At 36.1% G+C, this 21,375-nt stretch overlaps 1 protein-coding gene and 1 non-coding gene across 2 annotated transcripts; one reads left to right on the top strand and one right to left on the bottom strand.

The window, feature by feature from the left end:
- The first annotated feature begins 649 nt into the window (after window positions 1-649).
- Trnas-aga (transfer RNA serine (anticodon AGA)) lies at window positions 650-721 on the top strand. The gene has a single exon. It is a non-coding gene; the product is annotated as a tRNA-Ser (tRNA).
- Window positions 722-2,827: 2,106 nt separating this feature from the next.
- LOC140164308 (glutathione S-transferase theta-1-like) lies at window positions 2,828-19,692 on the bottom strand. The gene is made up of 5 exons (XM_072187581.1): window positions 19,518-19,692; window positions 14,841-14,928; window positions 12,586-12,736; window positions 10,654-10,821; window positions 2,828-3,693 (listed from the first exon to the last, which is right to left on the bottom strand). The coding sequence occupies exons 1-5, from the start codon at window positions 19,633-19,635 to the stop codon at window positions 3,529-3,531; spliced, it is 690 nt and encodes a 229-aa protein (XP_072043682.1). The 5' UTR covers window positions 19,636-19,692; the 3' UTR covers window positions 2,828-3,528.
- Between the last annotated feature and the right edge of the window lie 1,683 nt (window positions 19,693-21,375).

Raw genomic sequence — 21,375 nt, 5'->3', positions numbered from 1 at the left:
CTTTTCAGATTCTCGAACGCCATAGCTCAAATAATCATGTGTCAAAATGAACATTGTAGTCGACAAATCCCGGTACGGCTCTGTCTCACGTCAAGCAATTCCAAAACGTTGACAGCCCTAATGATCCCCTGCTCGGGCTCTTTTCGAATAGCCTGTGACATTCTTTAACGTGCACACTGCATTAACATATACCCAAATTAGTGGTATTTGTGCAATTTCGACTACTCGCCTAGCATCATGCTAGCCAGTGATTAACAACTCACCTTTAAAATTAGACGGCAAGGCCTGCATACCCAAAAATTAAATCCATATAATATAAAATAATAACACACCTAACATCAATTGAGTTCAATCATCAGCTGCTTTATTTAGCAAAATATTCATATACAATTATTATACAATTTTTTATGAACACATTTTAATCTTTCCCCAGGGTAGCCAGTGCACATAAACGTTAAAAAAACCCAGTGCATCTGGCCGGATTCTAACCGGCGACCTTCGTGATTCTAGAATGATGCTCTAACCAACTATGCTAAAGAGGCATGTTGGAGAAGAGCAGAAGATATAAATAAGTATTAGGTTCGAATGGTGTGCGTCGCATCAGAACTACATTATATTTATAAATATATCTTCTGCTCTTCTCCAACGTGCCTCTAGCTCAGTTGGTTAGAGCATCGTTCTAGAATTACGAAGGTCGCTGGTTCGAATCCGGCCAGATGCACTGGTTTTTTTCAACGTTTATGTGCACTGGCTACTCTAGAGAAAGATTAAAATTTGTTCACCCAATGGTCTTTCCGTTACAAAATTGTCCGCCAAAATAAGATTTTCTAAGCACAATTCTCTTTCACTATCTTAAACATGGCAGCTTATCAACATGGTTTCCTACTTGATTTTACCATTTGTTAACTGAAATTGAAATGTTGGCCCTACAACGACAAAACAACTGTTTACTGGCCCGACTGACCCAGATTTTGCATTTTGGGAGAATGTTTTGCTAAAATCATGTAAAATCAGTCATTTTTTGCTCAAAATTTATTGATTTTGACTGGAAAGTTTTTGAAAAAATTCAAAACATTTTCAAAATGTGTTTACAATTTTTTTGAAAATGTTTTTAAAAATTAAATTTTTGCCAGATTTTTCAAGCTTTGGTAATATTTTTGGGTCATTTTAGCCTCAAATAAAAAAAAAAGTAATAAAAAATACCGCCCAACCCTACTTGAAAAGTCTGTTCACTCGTAAAATAGGGTGGGTCTTTTTTGTCGCCTAAGGAAGGATGGTTCTATTTCACTACATGCTATATTTTTATTGTAATTTGTTAGTTTCGACCACAACAAACCACTGGGCACCAGTTATGGTCTTGCATTGACTTGCTTATTAGAAATCCACAGCATTAACAAGAAAAGGAATACATACAATTGAATACCTGAGTGGAAGAAGGGCCCAACTCCATCAAAACTGTTTTTGAGATATTAAAGGAGTATTTCGTGATCCTAGCATCCTCTATTTATGTCATTTTTCATTAGATATCCACGAAAAAAAAACCTATTCCCAAAATTTCAGTTGATTCCGATTTTATGTTCATGAGTTATACATGATTATGTGTATTACACTGCTCCATAGACAATGCGTTGTAATTTCGTTCTGGTGCACCAGAACGAAATTCAAATTTCACGATATCTTTGCTAAACGAATTAATCTGCAAGAAATATTTTGTACATAAACATTATGTAGCCAGAGGTTTCCAGTGATATAAAAATCTCAACTTTTTTTGAGAAAAGTGGGGGATGAGGCTGTGGATCACGAAATGCCCCTTTAAGAAAAAACTTAATATTTGGAAAAGTTTTATAGACAGAATGATTTCATCTTCATGGGACCTTTAATACATGAACATACAATAGTACATAAATTTGATATTATATATGATGTCTTAATACGAGCTGGAGTTGGGCCCTTCTTCCACTAATATACTGCAAGTGCCAGTTCCGTAAGCCGATGTGTTATAAATAGCCACAGATATTTGATCATTTTCCATTAATTGCACAAGTAAAAGCATGTAATATGTTAGCAAGAAAGTTTATTGCAGTGAAAAGCAGATTCCATGGATGAACAAAATTCCTCTTTAACCATATTTGTGGAAGAAGGGCCCAACTCCATGGAGTTGGGCCTTTCTTCCATGAAAACAATGATTAAGTGTACGTGGAAGACTATTCCACGAGAGTGGATTTTGGCTAATTTTTCACACACAAGGAAGAACAGTCTGCTGGCAATAAAATGCTGGGTCTAACTCATTTTTGTAAAAAATTGGAGTTGGCCTTCTTCCACTCAGGTATTCAATTATTGATACTGCTATAGACCACTTGACATGTGACATCATTGCCCGTAAGTATGCATGCGAATTTTGGCAATTTCCATTGTTCTTTGCCCTGCAGTGTGCATACACACATCGTAGTTTGCTCAGGGCATGTGCATTTTGAATCGCCCACCACATTTCTGAGTACAAGAAGGCCATTGAACAGTGTAGCGGTTCGTTCAAGCATATCGATAGACCAGTCCTCACCTTTGTTGATAAACAATGATGTCAAGTGATCTATAAATTGTTTCATTTGGTTCTGGAGTAATCTGTCACTTTGTCTTTTTATACTGTTATTTTTGTCCATTGAGGGGCCTTAGAGTATGTATCAAGTTGTCAGCACTTGCAGTCTACAGGTCAATAACATGTTAATACTGTAATGATGTTTTGTATAACACCCGCCAAAGCAAACATCTATTCAAAAATATAAGATTAAAATTTAAATCTTTAAGTTAAGCTGTTTATTGTTTTAACTATGAATACACATCAAAATGCACCGTGACTAGTTTTAAATTAATGTTCCTGGCGTACATGTGAAGGTAAACGTTGCTTTTTTATTACAAATTGCAATTTCTCAATTGTCCACATTGGGTTATTCCATTTGAAATCCATACTCCCCCACAGACGATTCAGCTAAAGTCTATTCCACAAAGGGAGTATGGGTTTCAAATACAATGGACAATTTGTGGTAGAAGTAGTAATGTAACAGGATTAATTACCATCCATAGCAATGGGTTTACACTATTTTTGAATGTATTGCCCTGCACTATATTCAGGATGCACTCATCACCTGTGTATGTGTGCAATGATAGATTGAATACAATACCGTTCCTTTCAAAGACACTAATCTTACAGGTACGAGTGATCAGCATGATGTGAAAATTGTATAGAATTACAATCTAGGTCTTTGTCCCTGTTCTTTGATAATCTATGTGCAATGTAGAGAAACAGCTTAACATCTAGTGCAGGACAATACAACAAAAAATAGTGTAAACCCATTGCTATGGTAATTAATCCTGTTACAACACTACTTCTACAGCGAATTGGGTAACTTTCATTTGAAATACTGCAGTTGTAAAAGATATAGGTAAAATGATGAGGATATGGCCGTATGGGTTTCAAAATAAAACACATACTTCCTCTGTGGAAGACAGCAGTATTTTAAACTGAATAGCTCATTACAACTTGGCATATTTGGGCCTATTCCTATCTCTTAATTTATAGACCAATGAATGGATTTCATCAAAATCTGGGTTTAGCTGTTGTCTCACTCGTTGCACCCACGCTCCTAAACGAGGATGTGCTACTGAAATATCACGGCCAGTTCCCGAAACCTGTTCCACCTGAATGTAAATGGAAATACAAAATAAAAGAGCAAAGTTTATAACAGAGTTAATTGGAGTCATTTAGTGCGGGGTTTCAGTGTAGCAGTTGAGTTTGCGTTAAACATATGGTTGTGAAGCCTTTCCCATTTCTCCCAACTGTTGTAAGTGCCTGATAGCTTCACACAAAAAATGCTCAGGTTGTGCTGTCTTCCATGCATGAAATGAAGACGGACCCTCGGGCAAAAAGCCAAATTAGATTGTCAAACCTAAGGGCATGTATGGGCTATTGCACTTGAAATCAATGCATGTGCACATCCTATGGAAGACATGACCTTAATCTTCCACACATAATTTCAAATGAGGCTACCTAAATGCTTGATTGTGTGAGAGATTAAGGTTGTGTCTTCTAGAGGGGTGATGGGTTTCACCTGGAATAGCCCATTGGTCGGGGTTGTGCTGTGTTCCGTGTCGGAAACAAGACATAGATTCCGGACAAAAGCCCAACTGTCAAACCAAAGGGCCTGTAATCAAATTTGATTTCAGGCCCCTAAAATTAACCAGGGCTATAGACTTTCAAATCTAAGGGCCCGAATATCCCTTGAAAATGTTGCCTTATTTCTACTACTGGCTGCATGTGTTCACCAATCATTGGAAACAGTACATCAATTAAAGATTAACTTTTTTGTGTGTGCAGAGTGCAGACTACCCATAAACATGCTACAGTGGGCATTTCTTCAGGATATATCGAGAGACAAACTGTATGTTATTGAATTGCTCAAACAGGACAATGGACTTTATGCATCTGAATTACAGTGACAGCACCAAAGAGGAAGGAGGGCTAGAAAGAGTCTCCTACCCCTGGGCTGATTAAAGATTCAATTTCTAACTTCATATGTTTTTCTCTACTATCATATTTTTCATCATTTCTTAGTACAGTAACTTGGTCATATTTGGATGACATCCTTCCAATGCCAGAATTTCTTAATTGAACTGTATATGAGCTTGTCATCACTTTCCTTAATGCTTCAATTGCATGCTGGCCATAGGTTTCAACATAAAAAAGTTCCAAGTTTTGGCATATTTTCTCAAAATATCAAGAGTTATCTTAAGAATCACTGCATCAATACCCAGGCTTGTTTGTACTCATTAGTCAGAGCAACAATATCACTATCCTCTGTGCATTAAAAAGCATTTTCCCATTCTGAAATTTTGCAACTTTTAAAGAAAATTTGGTACTTGTCGTCTGTAGTTGAGTCGACATTCCTGTGGGCGAGGGTTAATCATGTTACCTTAGTCATAGTTCACTATATGCTTCCTTTGATCTTGAGTTTGGTGGTGATGTCAGTGCTTTTACGCAGTTGTACGTGTCATGTCGACAAAATGCTCTTCTCCGGGATTACTCCCTATTCCAGAAAAATATAGCACTAATATTTATGAATTATTATGGGCCAAAAATTTGCACATGCTGTGACAAGCAAGTCTAAAGACTTGTACGAAGTTTAATTTCAATTTATGCATTCTAATTTTTGGAAAAGGCATGTTTCATTCTTATAACCTGACCTGTCTTATTAACTTGACCTGTCTGCTTGAATCAATGACTTGTCCTTATTTCCTATTTTGTTGAACAGCACGATCATTAACTTCCCATATTTTTTCTTTGGGTACTAATGTTGTTCTCATGTTTTTCTCATGTTTATATGGGTATCAATAGCTATTTTAATACTTAAATGTAATTGTGATAAAAAATTTCATTTTATACATGCATGCTACCTCTGTTATATTATATTGGTATTTCACTTTCACTTCAGTGATAATCCATAATAGTAATTGTTTGGATATCAGTAACTACTGTTGTTCTACTTTTCATTTAACATTTATATATGTTTCTTTGTTATTATGGTACCCTGTTTGCAATACAGTTTTTCAATAAAAGCGCGGATGACCGAAGCGTTGTCATTCCGTGGAAACATTTTGCTTCACTGTGCTACAAAGTAGTTCACTTTGGTTATGATCCCATTATCATCTCCTTTTGGTTTTGCATCCTAATTTTAACCTTTGGAGTACAGTGCTGCAATCTCAGATTCCCTTCCCCTCACTTCTTTTTTTTTATGCTGTTTGCATAATGCTAAGTATATTGTGTATTTTCATTTAACATGCATACTTACCTTACAAAATTTTGTTTTAATCTGAATTATATTTTGTTTTGCAATATGATATGTAATTACCATCAATACACATACCAAAGTCGTTTTTTGTCAATATAACTTAATCCAATGCTACTGGTGTCTTGTGTAATAAGCTCATAATTAGTTCATTCTATAATTGGATATCTTGTTTTGCTTTTGTCATCTGAGCTGAAGATAATCTAATATGGCACGTGTTATATAGGCCTTTATGTTATTATTATCTAAAAAAAAAAAAACATCATTTTAACTTTATAACTCAGTGACCTGGATTGGATTTTGAATGGCCTCTTTACAACTGAAATCAATTGCTCTCTGTTTATCATTTTTTAAATTTTGTTGTTACTTATTTAATTTCCTGATACTTACTATACCCATATTGAGTTACCATACTGTTTTAATTCATTCTTGGTTAATTATTATTGTTTAAATTATAATTTGCTTGTCGGAGACAAAAAGATGTCTCCACAAAATTTACTTTTTGTTGTACTTTAATATTGATTGGTGTTTTATTTTTTTTGTAACATTTTTGGTGAAACAATAGTATCTGTATATTTTTTTCTTATGACAAGTGCACACAATTCTTGTATTATTTGTTCCAACTGTGTTAATATAAATGATGTGAGTTTTTCTTGTATAATATGTAACTGCTTTGCGCATGATGTATGTATAAGAAGTGGTAGCCAAGGCTTTGCTTCAAATAATTGGAATTGTAGGGAATGTATCATTCGAGCAAGCTTCCCATTCAATCATTTCAATAATGATGATGACTTCAATAATGCTATTCAAGGCTTTGATTCAATTGGTGAACATGATCAAGTGGATATTGATATCACTAATAGTTTTGATCACCTCTGCTTTAATCCACTTCGTCAAGATGATGATTTTAATGCGGCTAGTACATAGATTATGTTTGTAAGTACTTTACATCTGACAGCTTGAACACAAATGTAAATAACAACTTGGTTAATAATGGTTTATCAATGTTCCAGTTGAACATCAATAGCATGAACAAAAATTTTGATGAATTGAAATCACTATTGCAAGTATGTAAACATCGTTTCTCAATAATTGCTGTGACCGAAACATACTTTAAATGTACCCCACCTGAATACTATAAGCTTCCTGGTTATAAATTTGTTTATAAAAACAGAGAAGGTATGCGCAAAGGAGGTGTAGGTATGTATGTGAGTAATGATATCAAATATAAGATCAGATCTGATTTAAATGAAATTCATTCATCATCATTTGAATCATTCTTTGTTGAAATTGACAATGAAAAGAGTAAGAACATCATTGTGGGAGTAATCTATAGACCACCAACATCAGGAAATAGTATTGAGCTTTTTAACTCTGAGTTTGATTATGTTCTAAACAAACTCAGCTCAGCTGAGAACAAAATCAGCTATCTCTTGGGTGATTATAATATTGATTTGCTTAAAGAAAAGAGCAATAAACATATTAGTGATTACTTGAGCACAATCTATTCTTATGGTTTTTACCCAACAATTGATAAACCAACTCGTATTACCAGAACATCTGCAACTATTATTGACAATATTATTACGAATAATTGTTGTGCCAATCACCAATCTGGAATCTTTGTAGTAGATATCAGTGATCATTTTCCCATTTTTACTAACACTAATATAAAAATAGATGGAAATAATGCTACACCTAGTAAAACTCAAACTGAATATAAAAGACAAGTTACGGATGATAATATAAATTTGTTATTAAAAAGACTTTCATTAATTAATTGGAATGATGTTCTAACTGAAGAGGTGGATACAATGTATACTAATTTCATAACTAAATTCAATGACTTGTATGATGAATGCATAACTAATAAAAAAATTAATCGTAAAAATAATCAAGAACCACATTCTCCATGGATAACAAAAGGACTCTTAAAATCAATTAACCATAAAAATAAATTGTATAAATCTTTTTTGAAACATCGATGACGACTGCCAGGCAAGATCGGTATAAAATATACAGAAATAAATTAAACTCACTCCTCAGGAAAGCCAAAAAAAGTTACTTTACAAATAAACTAAATAAATACAGAAACAATATGAGGAACACCTGGAAAATACTTAAAAATATACTGAATAAAAACAAAAGTTCAAACTTCACCACCAAATTTCGTGATAATGATAAAGTATACACAGATCCAAATGACATTGCAAATGGCTTTAATGATTACTTTGTTAACATAGGTCCAAATTTGGCTTCATCAATTGAATGTATTCCAGGTATTGATTATTCGCATTATCTGTCAAAGAGTAAGATCAGTCATAACAACAGCATGTTTTTTACACCTATCACTGAGCACGAAATCCTAAAAATAATCAATGGATTGGACTCCAACAAAAGTCCAGGGTATGATGGACTTGGTTCATTTATAATAAAAAAGTTGCTCCAATGATAGTAAAACCACTTCAGATAATTTTTAACGAGTCTATTTGTACTGGTAAAATACCTGACAGTTTTAAAGTAGCGAAGGTAATTCCACTGTATAAGAAGGATGATAATGATTTGTTTTCAAATTATCGCCCAGTATCTGTTTTACCAATTTTCTCAAAGATTCTGGAACGGCTTGTATTTAACAGATGCATGTCATATTTAGATCACCATCGCATTTTATATAAACGTCAGTATGGTTTTAGAAAAAACCACAGCACATATATGGCAGTGATTGACTTGGTTAACAAAATTACTGAAGCTGTTGACAATGACAATTTTACAGCTGGTGTGTTTTTAGATTTATCAAAAGCATTTGATACTATAGACCATACAATATTGCTTGATAAACTCTATCACTATGGTTTTAGAGGTATTACACACAGATGGTTTGAAGATTATTTGAGTAATAGAAAACAATATGTTTATTATAATGGTGTTCCATCTCAACAGCAAAATCTTACTTATGCGGTGTGCCTCAAGGTTCAATACTGGGTCCACTACTTTTCATTATATATGTTAACGATATTCACTTAATTACTGAGTCACTTGATGTGATTTCATTTGCTGATGACACCAATTTATTTTACTCTCACAATCAGTTTAATGTTATTGAGGAGGTCTTCAACAAAGAGCTTATTAATGTGAATAGATGGTTCCAGGTAAATAAATTATCTGTCAATGCTAAAAAACGAATTATATGTTACTCGGTACCAAGAAGAACACAAAACCTGAGTACAATTTGCAATTGTTTCTTGACTCTGACAGGCACTCAAGAACACCGCTTGAAAAAGTGCCAAGCACTAAGTTTCTAGGTCTACAAATTGACCAGAATATCACTTGGAAAGAACATATTGATAATATTGTAAAAAACATGTTCAAGAAATGTCGGTATCATTAATAAATTAAAAACTTCCTCCCACATGAGGCGTTATATACATTGTATTGCTCTTTGATATTACCGTATATCAATTATGGTATCTTAGCTTGGGGATGTGCATGTTCATCATACATAAATGATCTTTTAAAAATTCAAAAGAGGGCACTTCAGTATTATAAGTGCAAGTGATTATAGAAGTAGCACAAATCCCTTACTGATTAGGTATAATACTTTAAGTGTCAGGGATATGTATACATTTGAACTTGGTTTATTTATGTACAAACATGATAATGGACTTTTACCGAGTGTTTTTGATGATTTATTTGTAAAACAGTCTAAGATCCATGACTTGAATACCAGATATAAAGATCGTCTGAGGCTTCCATTTATCAAAAGAGCTTTCTGTGAAAAATCTATTAAATATGCAGCTACTAAGTTATGGAATAATGTTGATAACAGTATTAAAAGTTCATCATCGATAAATCAATTCCGCCATGTATTTAAAAAACATCTCATGCAAAGTTACTGTTAATTCCTATTGTATCTGATTTATGTGACCACATTGGATATTTATATTTTATATTACTTATTGTTGTGCATTTTCTTATTTACTATTGTTTACTGTTATTTTTCATGTATTTAGGTTAATTCATATCAAGATATGACAGCTTACTGTTGCTTCTTCATTGAAATGACAATCTGCTGCCATGTCTAATGATGAATTAACCAATCAAGGGATCACAGACTTTCAGGCCTCTTCTTGGCCTTTCCTGTGATTCCTTCACTCTCACTTGTATTATGATTTTGTATGTATCCTATGTATATTTGCTATTTGATGAGTGAAAAAAAAAAAAAAATAAATGAATAAATGAATGAAACCATTCTTACAACCAATCATTTAATTAAACACAAAAAATGAAAATTAGAGTAAAATTGCAACATATACTCAAGATTTTGATTGCATAGACTTATTCCAAGATTTTGATTTTTGTGACTCAATTGTCAGAAAACATGCCAAAAATGCATATTTGTGGCTCTTTTTTCAATAAATTAGTAAAATAGTGAACTTTTTTTTATCTCAAATTAGCACTAAATGAATGATTAGGATTGTTGTTTTGTATGTTTCATTTGGAAGAACTTCATAATATTTTGTTCAATCCCAAAAAGTCAGTGCTGTATTTTTCTGGAATTCACTCAGTCGGACATCCGGGAACATTGTCACCTTTGCACAAGCGCACGCATAGCAACCAGCTCGAGAAAGGGGAACTGCAGATGAGTACAGTGGTTTTACAAGGCTATTTCCCCTTTGTGACGTCAGCCCGACCAAGAGAATAGGGATTAGGTCAGCACCCACAATTTGATTCTGTAACCAGTGAAACACACACATACATCACTACGGTACCCAACTCGAAGTGAAACAAATTATAGGAACACTAGTGTTTCCCTTACCTCACATACTCCAAGTAAATCAGCAATACTGATATCATTGCCACATAGATATGGTTTGTCTTTCAGGAAAATGTTTTCTAGATTTGTTAATGTTTCTTCCATCTCACCAATAGCTGTAGATAACTTTCCTGGGTCCATCTCTGATCCGGTAGCTTTGGGTAAAAGGACCTGAAACAGATTGAGTGACATGTTGAGGGCTCACTGCAGCAAAGGCTTATCTCCCATTTTGGTCATTTTGTTTTGAAATTTGATAGAGAAGAATTTTGTTAGGTGTAAATGATAAAAATTGATGTTAACATAGTTCTTTTTGTACAATTCTAAGTTTTAGACTCACATTTTTGGTGAGGCTTATAAGCTCTTATATTAAGCAAGCACTCAGGCTTTTTTTACTCCATATGGTTACCTAGTTTTGGCTCTTGGTGTATCTAGTATTTTACACTACAAACTATAGGACCAGGAGCCATCTTTGGGACCAGAAGTTCATTTTAGCTCCTGATCTAGGCATACTTAATATAAGGCCTGGTTTCACCACCACACTAGTGGTTATCAGACTGGCAACCCATCACATCCAACTGTTACCTTTTAAAGGCAACAGGAACGCCGTAGAGAGCGTAATGAGTTGGCAAACGATATTGAGGCCCCTTGTCCTTTTCGGTGTATCCAGATGGCTTCTTTCAGCTATCTAGTGTCAGCTTTTGAGTCCTCCCAATTGAAGAAATAAAGGACGAGGGGCCCTATTTACTTAATAATATCTTTTATTGGCCAACTCATCATGCCCTCTACAGCGGTTCCTGACACCTGTAAAAGGAAAAAGTCAGATGTGATGGGTTGACAGTCTGATGAAACCACTACTGTAGTGATGAAACATCACTAAAAATGTGAGTCTAATACCTTCTTTTTTCTCGGAAATGCACAAAAAGAACTAACAGTGTTAGTTAACAGTTGATTCCAATATTCCAAAATGAAATTGTTCAAGAATGAAATTTTGAAGTGTTGCAAACTCTGTGTGGAAAGATATGCCAAATTAAAATGAATGCAGTCAGTACAGGTTCTTACCGACTGATGACACGTGGTAGGTTTTGATGCTATTGAATTACAAAGTTTTTTATGAAATTTGTCACTTTTGGATGATAAAATTCATCATTACAAGCCATAGCTGCTCCGCCTGCTACTTGCATGTAAAATATATTGGGGTACGTCCAATCACACAGCAAGTTTAATCCAATAATACGACTGTATTATGGCACATTGAATGGTTAAGTTTTGTATACAAACTTCAATTTGTATTTGTCAAGTTTTATGTTTGGCAAAGTTCATAATCATGGTATTGAGATATTGGACTCTTCCAGTTGAAATCCATGCACACCTATGGAAGAGGTAGAATGGATCCGAGTCACCAATATTCACAGGTAACCCCATTTGAAATTCACAAACCCTGTGTGGAAGATTAAGGGCCTATCTTCCATATGGTGTATGGATTTCAACTGAAACTGCAAACCCATGTGTGATGCGATCAAGCAACATCAGTCAGAACTCAGAAATATTGATTTTGAGATATAGCCATACAAAGTCATTATTTCCTTTAGTTTGCTGTTGCTTTGGACACTCTTTAAGTGCTGATATCTTTGGAACTGGTTGTTCAATTTCAATTGTTTTCTGCAAAATCCAAATTTGTAAATGCTTTTTACTATATCCTATAAGAAACTGAAAATTTAATATTTCTGAGTTCCAACTAATTTTGCTTGATCACATCACATATGCTTACCTCATACACAAAAACTTTAGCACAGTTCATTCTTGTGTTGATATGTTGCCAACCCATATACTCATCTACTTTAGCTCTCCTTTCAAGGTCCTTAGGGTACCAGTGATTAGGAACATTGTATTTATCACATAAATACTTCAATATTGCCACACATCTCATATGCTTACCTCATACACAAAAACTTTTGCACAGTTCATTCTTGTGTTGATATGTTGCCAACCCATGTACTCATCTACTTTAGCTCTCCTTTCAAGATCCTTAGGGTACCAGTGATCAGGAACATTGTATTTATCACATAAATACTTCAATATTGCCACACTGGGTAGTAAATGAGAAAGAAAGAATTTGGTAAATTCAAGTGGTTGACTAGACATGCAGACAATGAAGTAATAAACACATCAAAAGAAATAAGTCCCCCTCTGAGCATGTCGTCATAACATTGTAAGGTTTCGTTTTGTACCAATAAAACTAACTTTGAAATAATTATATGACTGTTTACTAAGTGCTGTGTGAAAATGAGAGATTTCCATGACTTCAAGGCAAAAACTGCCCTTTTCAAAAGTCACAAAGTAGGCCTAAGCTTGTCACAAAAGTTGATTCATGGCTTATTACTAATGGAAAAAAAGTGTTTGAGTGGAGTTTAAAATCCTCACCAAGTGAACATTTACTGTAATGTGTATCGATTCTTGATCATTCAGCCATGCAAATCCCCTTGGTGCAGAGTTTAGCACAGTGAGTTGTAAGATGGCCAGTTCCATTCCTTGTCCCAGTACGCATTGCAGTTAACAAGCATGTGCCTACTTTGTGACTTTTGGAAAGGGCAGTTTTTGTCTTCAATTTGGGTTCATTCAGCCATGAAGTCATGGACATCTTTCATTTTTACAAAACACTTAGTAAACAATCATATAATTATTTCTAAGTAAGATTTATTGGTACAAAGGTTTACTTTACGATGTTATGACGAAAGTTTCAGAGGGGGGCTTATTTCTTTTGATGTGTTTAGATCAAAATACTTTATTCAGGGATGTAAGTAGCTGTAGAAAAAAAACCTGGAACAGTGTGAGTGAAGCGGTAAGCCGAACGCTTGATTGGAGCACTATCTTTTTAACGAACGCTAGGGAATGGGGAATAGGCTATCAGGGTATCACCCCACTATTTTTTTTTTGCTCTTTTTATGATGAAATATCATAATCCACTTCGAAATGTAAAAAAAAAAAAATCCCGGGAAAATCCAGATTTCGGATCCGGGAAAAAAACCCGGGAATCCATTTAAAAAAACCCAGAAAAGTTACATCCCTGTTTATTTTGAAGAAATCTCTGCTGATAATGCTAGGATATTACCTGACCATGCATACACAAGAGTGATAATTGATAGTACAGGGCATCAACTCACATCCATGTCCATATTATGTTGTAACTTTCACAACATATCATAGCATGTTCATTATCAAACATAATGATGCACTTGAGCTCCGACACCACCCTTGCTACACTGGCATCATTCATTTCATTACTTTCAGGTGTATCAATGTATGAAATGGGACATCCCAGGTCCAGCCATTTCTGAATAAATACATACGTGAAATCAGAAGGCAATGTCTGACAACAAGCACAGGCATTCGTTCTGGGGCCACCAAATGGGGGGGGGGGGGTAAAATGTCCAAATTGTCCTATTGACCCACAATTAAATTGACTTTACTGTGGCAAATGTGCATAAAGTGGAAAAAATGCAAATTTAATGCTAAAATGAGGACAATTGTGGCCTAAAACCCAGCCAAAGAAAGATGTAGTTATAATGTTTTGACAATTTTGTCCCGGTATTTAAGTCATTGTTCTTCTGTACATGAGATCAATCACAGGAGAAAGGTACCAAGCTGTGCAAAAAAGTAACAACAATTAGTTGGCTAATGATCGTCCGTAGCATGCGGACATGAAACCCAAGGTACCAACCCATATCATGGACTAAATGTGTTGAAATTTATGAGATCAATCACATAGGAGTTTCAATTCATCATTAATTGCATTTGAAAATGTACTAGGCTAATGAAATATCTTGGAACTGAATTCTGGCAAACACTGGACCGGATTCACCGGATACTTATAAGTCCTGTCCGAAACTACTGACATATGGCACCACAAATGCATGAGATGTACTTTAATGTGAATCAATACAGAATTCAGTGGCGATAGCCCGCTGACCAGCCCACTGGGAGCATCAGACATTCAAACAAGGTTATCAGTTCAATATATCAGTTTTCTATCTATAGCACTTATAAAACTTTTAAAATTTGAAAAGAGCTGATTTAAAGCTATATCATCAGTAAAATGTTGCTGATATGTGCAGTGAATTAGTATTTTTTTCTGGTAAAATATCTCTAGGTTATAATTCCTTTCACGACCATCAAGAAAATTACGTACTTACCTTTCAGTAAGCTTAAAGTTGCCATCAACAATAGCTGGCACTTTCTTCATAGGGTTGATTTGGGCGTATTCTTCAGTTTGTTGTTCAACTGCAAAGAATTAAAAGATATATTGATCTATTAATGTTTATTTTATGTTATAAGTAATACTTGTATTCAACTTAATACCCCCCTCCTCCATAAAATTGTAAACTTTCTGGGAAAAGATAGTTCTCAAACCACTACATAATCTTACCTAGCTACCCTTACCCCATCTCTATGCCTGCCTTCCCACCACACCAGGACTGTCAACTTGCTTGGCGTGAGGGGAGAAGATGTAACATGAGATACTGTACATGATACATCATACATATAGCGGGACGGAATTATCGTTTGCCAACTACAATTCTTCATTTTTGATCCCACACCAGAGCATGCAACTCAAAGTATCTAAAAAGGGGGGGGGGATGTATTTTAATGATGCGTGACAGTGTGTGAGATTTTGCAAAGCCAAAGGGTGCAGAATTTGAATCGGGAATAAAAATACCTGATCTTTGCGATCAAAACCACAAAATCACAACAAGGCTAGCACTGACCCGTAAATAGGTATGAGAGGCAAACTTTAGTTAACACATTTGCTAGTCAGCCAAATTCGCCTAGACCGGGGCCCAAACACAATACATATTTACATAGAAATTTAAAATAACAGATTGGACAGCCTGGTCAAGGAAACCTACATAAATATGTTTTCTGACACTCCGATCGCCAGGCAATCTACGTGTTGTAGGCCAGTGGGACAACAGAACCGCTACGTGAACGAGCTAGCATGTCATGACTTCCTAGATTCAAATTTCCATTGCATGGCGACACTACAAGCATGCAAGCGCAGACACTACCCTGACCGTCTGACTCCAGCCAGGAGTGTTGGCCAGTACAACCTAGACTCGCTTGCCAGTCCTATATACGCCGTACCTATGTATATTGAGGACTGGCTTATGCCATTTTGGATGTCAATGGGAAATACACACTTAACGATTAGCGCCGGTTAGAAACTTGAAAAAAATCTTTAAAATTTCATCAATGTATATAAAAGTGGTACCAACCAGTATTGTGCTTGCTAATTTAAGACTCGGTTGAAACAAAATTAAGGATCGAAAGCATTTTAGTGTCCAAAAGGCAAAATTATCGTCAAAGTTCTGCGAAATCGGCACCCTTGCGAAAGGGTTCAGAATTCGAATCGAACGAAAATATCCGATCTTTGCGATCAAAAACACAAAATTACAACTTTAAACATACTATTGGCAAAAGACATTATTACCAAACAATACAGAATAGAAAATTTGACATCATTTTCTCAAAATATTGAAAAATGTGCTCACTAGACATCGAAAAAGTATGCAATCCAATTCCCGTTCAAACGCGTGGGAAACTGAAAGTGCGATAATCGTGACATCTACATCTACATCTACACTGATACTCAGCAAAGTCCACTTCTGGATGTGAGGCTGAGGTGAAAACTTAAGTGCATGTGAAGCTGGTGAAAGGTTGTGCGCTATCTTACAGGTGCAAGTAAAAACTACCTCCGCGGAGCTAGCTGGCAGAGACACGAGCCCTGAAGACGTCCAATGATGGAGCTATTATGACGTCTGGAGGGAGAGCATTCCAAAGCCGTACTGCTGTTGGCATGAAGGAGAATTTGTAGATGTCTTTGGTGGAGTGTGTGGTGAGCAGTTGGTATCTGGCTGGATGGTAAGATCTGAGTCTGGTGTTGACCATCTGGTTTAGGTACAGGTCTTTGTCAATGGCGATGAGATTGTTACTGATCTTGTACATCATGATCTTGATGGCTGATTCCCTTCTGGATTGAAGTGAGGCCCATTGTAGGTTCTGGAGTAATGCTGTTACACTCTCAGTACGCTGGTACACATTCTGTACAAATCTGGCAGCTCTCCTCTGGATGGCTTCAACCTGGTTGATGGTAGTTTGATGATGGGGATTCCATACAGTGGAGCAATATTCCAGATGGGGCCTGACAAGGAGATGTATGCCTTTTCTTTTAATTTTGGGTGGCAGTGTTTCAGATTCCTCTTGATGAGTCCTAGCATCCGGTTGGCTTTGAGGGTGATGTTTGAGATGTGAGTCTTCCAGGATAGCTTAGATGTGAAGGTCAATCCCAGGTAAGGATGTTCATCTACGGATGTCAAAGCGTCTTCGCCAAGGTGGTAATCAAAACTGATGTTGTTGATACGGTGGGAGACTTGCATCACATGGCACTTGTCTGAGTTAAACCTCATCTGCCATTTTCTTGTCCATGCATACAGCAAATCTAGGTCTTTCTGTAGAATTCTGCAGTCATCCTCAGTGTTGATAGGCCGATACAACAAGCAATCATCAGCGAATAGACGAATGGATGATGAGATGGAATCTGATATGTCATTAATGAAGGTGAGAAATAAAAGTGGTCCCAAAACTGTGCCTTGGGGCACTCCAGATAGAACATCTGTCCACTCCGATGCTTCGCCGTCCACGACAACTCGTTGGGATCTTTTGGTGAGGAAGTTGGTGAACCACTTCAAAAGAGAGCCACGAACTCCATAGTGATGTAGTTTAAGGAGGAGTCTTTGGTGCGGAACAAGGTCAAAGGCCTTGGAAAAGTCAAGGATGATGGAATCAACTTGTTTTCTTTCATCAAGGGCTTTAGCAAAGTCATGAGCAGTGATGATGAGTTGCGATTCGCAGGAGCGGCCAGGACGAAAACCATGTTGGCTATCAATTAAGATGTTATGAGTGTCATAATGGCCCATCACTTGGCTAAAGATGATATGTTCAAGTATCTTACATGATATAGAGGTAAGCGATACTGGTCTGTAATTAGATGCAACACTGCGATCACCTTTCTTGTATATGGGGGCTATGTTTGCGATCTGCCAGTCATGAGGGATCTCACCACTATCAAGTGACTGCTGAAAGATGGCGGCAAGTATTGGCGATATTTCCTCAGCCATCTCTTTCAGGATCCGCGCTGGAATTGAGTCTGGGCCTGTTGCCTTGGTAACATTAATCCCTTTCAGCTGTTTATAAACACCTTCCACTGTAACCTTGATGTTTTGGACTTCTGGGAAAGGAGATTCACCCATTGATGGCAGATTGGTCAGATGTTCAGAAGTAAAAACTGACTTGAATTGTGTATTTAAGATGTTGGCTTTTCCCTTGCTGTCAGTGACTGTCCTACCGTTGTTTGTCAGAGGCGATGTGCCAGTACTGTCTTGACGTTTGGCTTTGATAAAGCGCCAGAACTGTTTGTTATGTTTATCTTCAGGATCATTCAACATACGGTTTGTATAGGACCAGTATGATGCACGGATCTTTTTCTGCACAGTCTTTCTGAAAGTCTTGAACTGATCCCAATCAGTTCTGGAATTGGATGTTTTTGCTTTTTTGTACATTCTCGCCTTCTTTCTGATCATCCGTTTGATAGGAGGAGTAATCCAAGGCTGGTTGGCACTAGATCTAGAGATCTTACTTGGGATATGTTTCTCCATTGATTGCAAGATAAAGTTCTTCAGCAGAAGCCAATTCTCATCTGTGGTGTTTTGAGAATGTTCACTGAAGAAATGATCATGAAACGCTTTGAAGTCAAATCGCATGCCTTCTGCATCTCCCTTGCTGTAAATGAAGATTCTTCTCGGTCGTTTCTTGTTGATTGTGGGATGTAAATCAACATCGCTTACAACAGCCTCATGATCGCTGATACCTACAACAACCTTGGTGTTTTTAATAGAGTTTGTATGAGATGTCAATATTAAATCCAATATACTTTTCGCCCGATCTCTAATTCTCGTAGGTTCAGAAACTAGCTGCTCCAAGTTATATTCATTGCAAATATTCAGGAGAAATTGGCATTTAGTGGATTCTTTTGCGTATGGCTTGACTATGTTGTTAACCCAGTCAATACCGCCCAAATTGAAGTCACCTTGGATGATAATAATGGCAGACTTGAACTTGGATTGGATCTCTGCCAGGGAGGCATCAAGCTGTTTTAACAGATCAGGACTGGATTCTGGGGGTCGATAGTAAGACCCTATCACAAGCGGTTTCAATCCTTGAATGGTAATGTTGATCCACAAAAGTTCCGCATTGGTAACACTTTGCACGGTCATTTCAGTGAAAATCAGATGGTCTTTTACCATTATAAAAATTCCACCACCATGCTTGGTCCTATCTTTCCTAACCATGTTAAAACCAGGTGGAGTGATCTCAGAACTCAAAATAGAACCATCAAGCTTCGACTCAGTGCCCACTATGATGTCAGGATTGTGGGTATCTATCATGGCTTGCAAATCAGGACCTTTATTTGTAATTGTGTCACAGTTGATGAGCAAAGTTCTCAGTTTACTCTTTTTTTTTGCATGATTGATTTGCATGCCTGCTTTGCTTCTTGTTTGCATTTGGGATTTTTGGTGATGAGGAAGCCTTTGACTAGTACAACCACCAGTACCAAGCACTTCTGCGTATACGGAAATGCCTATAGGCTACCATGGTTGTTGTGTAGTCAGATTAAAAAAGATTAAAAAGAACCACGTAGCTGCATGCTATACGATCATGACAATAAAGCTTACATGATATGATTAAACAATGCATAACGCTGGACAAGTATGCAGAATTCGACACTCACATGCACGAACTGTTAGTTCACTTACATTTTCTTAAAGCTATTGGATTTGGCGTGAATGGTATAAACTTTTTATTTGCTCGACAAAATAGTATAACAGCTCTAGCTGGCTGTGACATAATGTCATAAAATACTTTGACGCTCATTTTTGCTACACAATGTTTCTGGTTTCAGCCTGGTTTCCTAACTGTGCATTTCAAGAGATCCGCCCATTTGTTTACAAATTGGCTATGAATGTTGCCACAAGCAAAGCTGCCACATCTTGCGCCCAAATCAAGCCCAACGTCCCGGCCCAACGTCCGCCTGTATGGTGTTTTTTTTTGAAAAATTTTACCATACAAACTATAATCTACTTTGACGCCCAAAAAATTATTTTTATTATTATTATTACTATTATTATTATTATTATTATTATTATTATTATTATTATTATTATTATTATTATTATTATTATTATTATTATTATTATTATTATTATTATTATTATTTAATATTATTATTATTATTATTATCTTATTTTTGGAATTAAAAATTAGTATTTTGCATTGCCAAATAAAACATAGGCTTACATAGATAATCCTTTTAAACAAAATATTGTCAAATTTTAATAATTTTGCAATTGCAAGGAAATGGGCTAAAACATGCAATTTTGCATGTTTTCGTTATAGGCCTGCACTTGTCTAATCATCCAAAGTCTTGAGTAGCTAGTAGATATGAGTTTAGTTTACTCATATAATTTTTATATTTCCATGTTATTTTATTTTAGACAATTGGTCATGGAATTTGCAACTTGAAATTAGTCTTTGTAGGCCTACAAGTCTCATGATGGGTTAAATTGTCATAACGTACGACAAACACCCTAAAACGCATGTTTTTTAGCACTTAGGCACCTTTTTTCTGCACCTTGAAGATTTTTAGCAATAAATAAAGTGACATCATAGAGGTATTTTAATTGTATCCAAAAGTTGTAGAAACGTCAGGAATGAAGTAAAACGGTCAATTTAAGAAAGAAATTAACCTACATTAATTTTAGGTTAATAACTGCGCATTAGTTATTTGGAGGGCATTGTGAAAAATCTAAACATTTTGCCTTTGGAACCGAGGAATATCCCGAGGGGCGCAGGGGCAATAATGAATCAAATAATGAATCAAATAATGAATCAAATAATGGTTATGAATCAAAAATGAATCAAAATAACAAATGAAAAAAAGTTGATTTAAATCAGCGATTTACTAAAAAATCAAGTGATTTAAACCGCGATTTAAATCAAACAACCTGATACATAGTGTTTGTTCCCGGTGTTTGTTGGGTGTGCGTGTGTCCATCCCCAAACATTTTTGTGCAGAAATCCTAAGGAAAGACCACATTGCTATCAGACTTGCTTCATACACAGTGTTTGTTGGTGCATGGGAGGGGTGCGGGTGTCCATCCATTATTTTTGTGCAGAAATCCAAAGACAGGAAAGATCACATTGCTATCAGACTTGCTTTATATACACTACGCAGTGTTTGTTGTTGGTGTGTAGGCTACTGTGGGTGGGGTGAGTGTGTCCATCCATTATTATAAGCATTTTCTAAGACAGGCGAGACCACATTGCTATCAGACTTGCATTATACACAGTGTAATGTTTGTTGGTGCATGGGAGGGGTGCGGATCCATTATATTATAAACATTTTTGTGCGGAAATATCCTAAGACAGGAAAGACCACATTGCTATCAGACTTGCATTATACACAGTGTTTGTCGGTGCATGGGAGGGTGCAGCGGTGTCCATCCATTATTATAAATATTTTTGTGCGGAAATCCTAAGACAGGAAAGACCACATTGCTATCAGACTTGCTTTACACACAGTGTTTGTTGGTGCATGGGAGGGGTGCGGGTGTC

This window comes from Amphiura filiformis, chromosome 11 (genome assembly GCF_039555335.1).
Source record: "Amphiura filiformis chromosome 11, Afil_fr2py, whole genome shotgun sequence".
In the NCBI taxonomy this organism is placed as follows: Eukaryota; Metazoa; Echinodermata; class Ophiuroidea; order Amphilepidida; family Amphiuridae; genus Amphiura; species Amphiura filiformis.
The sequence above is the reverse complement of the archived record's forward strand: the minus strand, read 5'-3'. Positions and strand labels throughout refer to the sequence as shown.

What these genes read in the sequence shown, in the direction of transcription:
- LOC140164308 (XM_072187581.1), bottom strand. Translation starts at nt 19,635, where the DNA reads ATGAGCGTCAAAGTATTTTATGACATTATGTCACAGCCAGCTAGAGCT. An exon ending in TCCAATAGCTTTAAGAAAAT is followed by an intron (nt 14,929 to 19,517) that starts GTAAGTGAACTA and finishes AATTCTTTGCAG; the next exon opens with TTGAACAACAAACTGAAGAA. An exon ending in ATTTACTTGGAGTATGTGAG is followed by an intron (nt 3,694 to 10,653) that starts GTAAGGGAAACA and finishes ATTTACATTCAG; the next exon opens with GTGGAACAGGTTTCGGGAAC.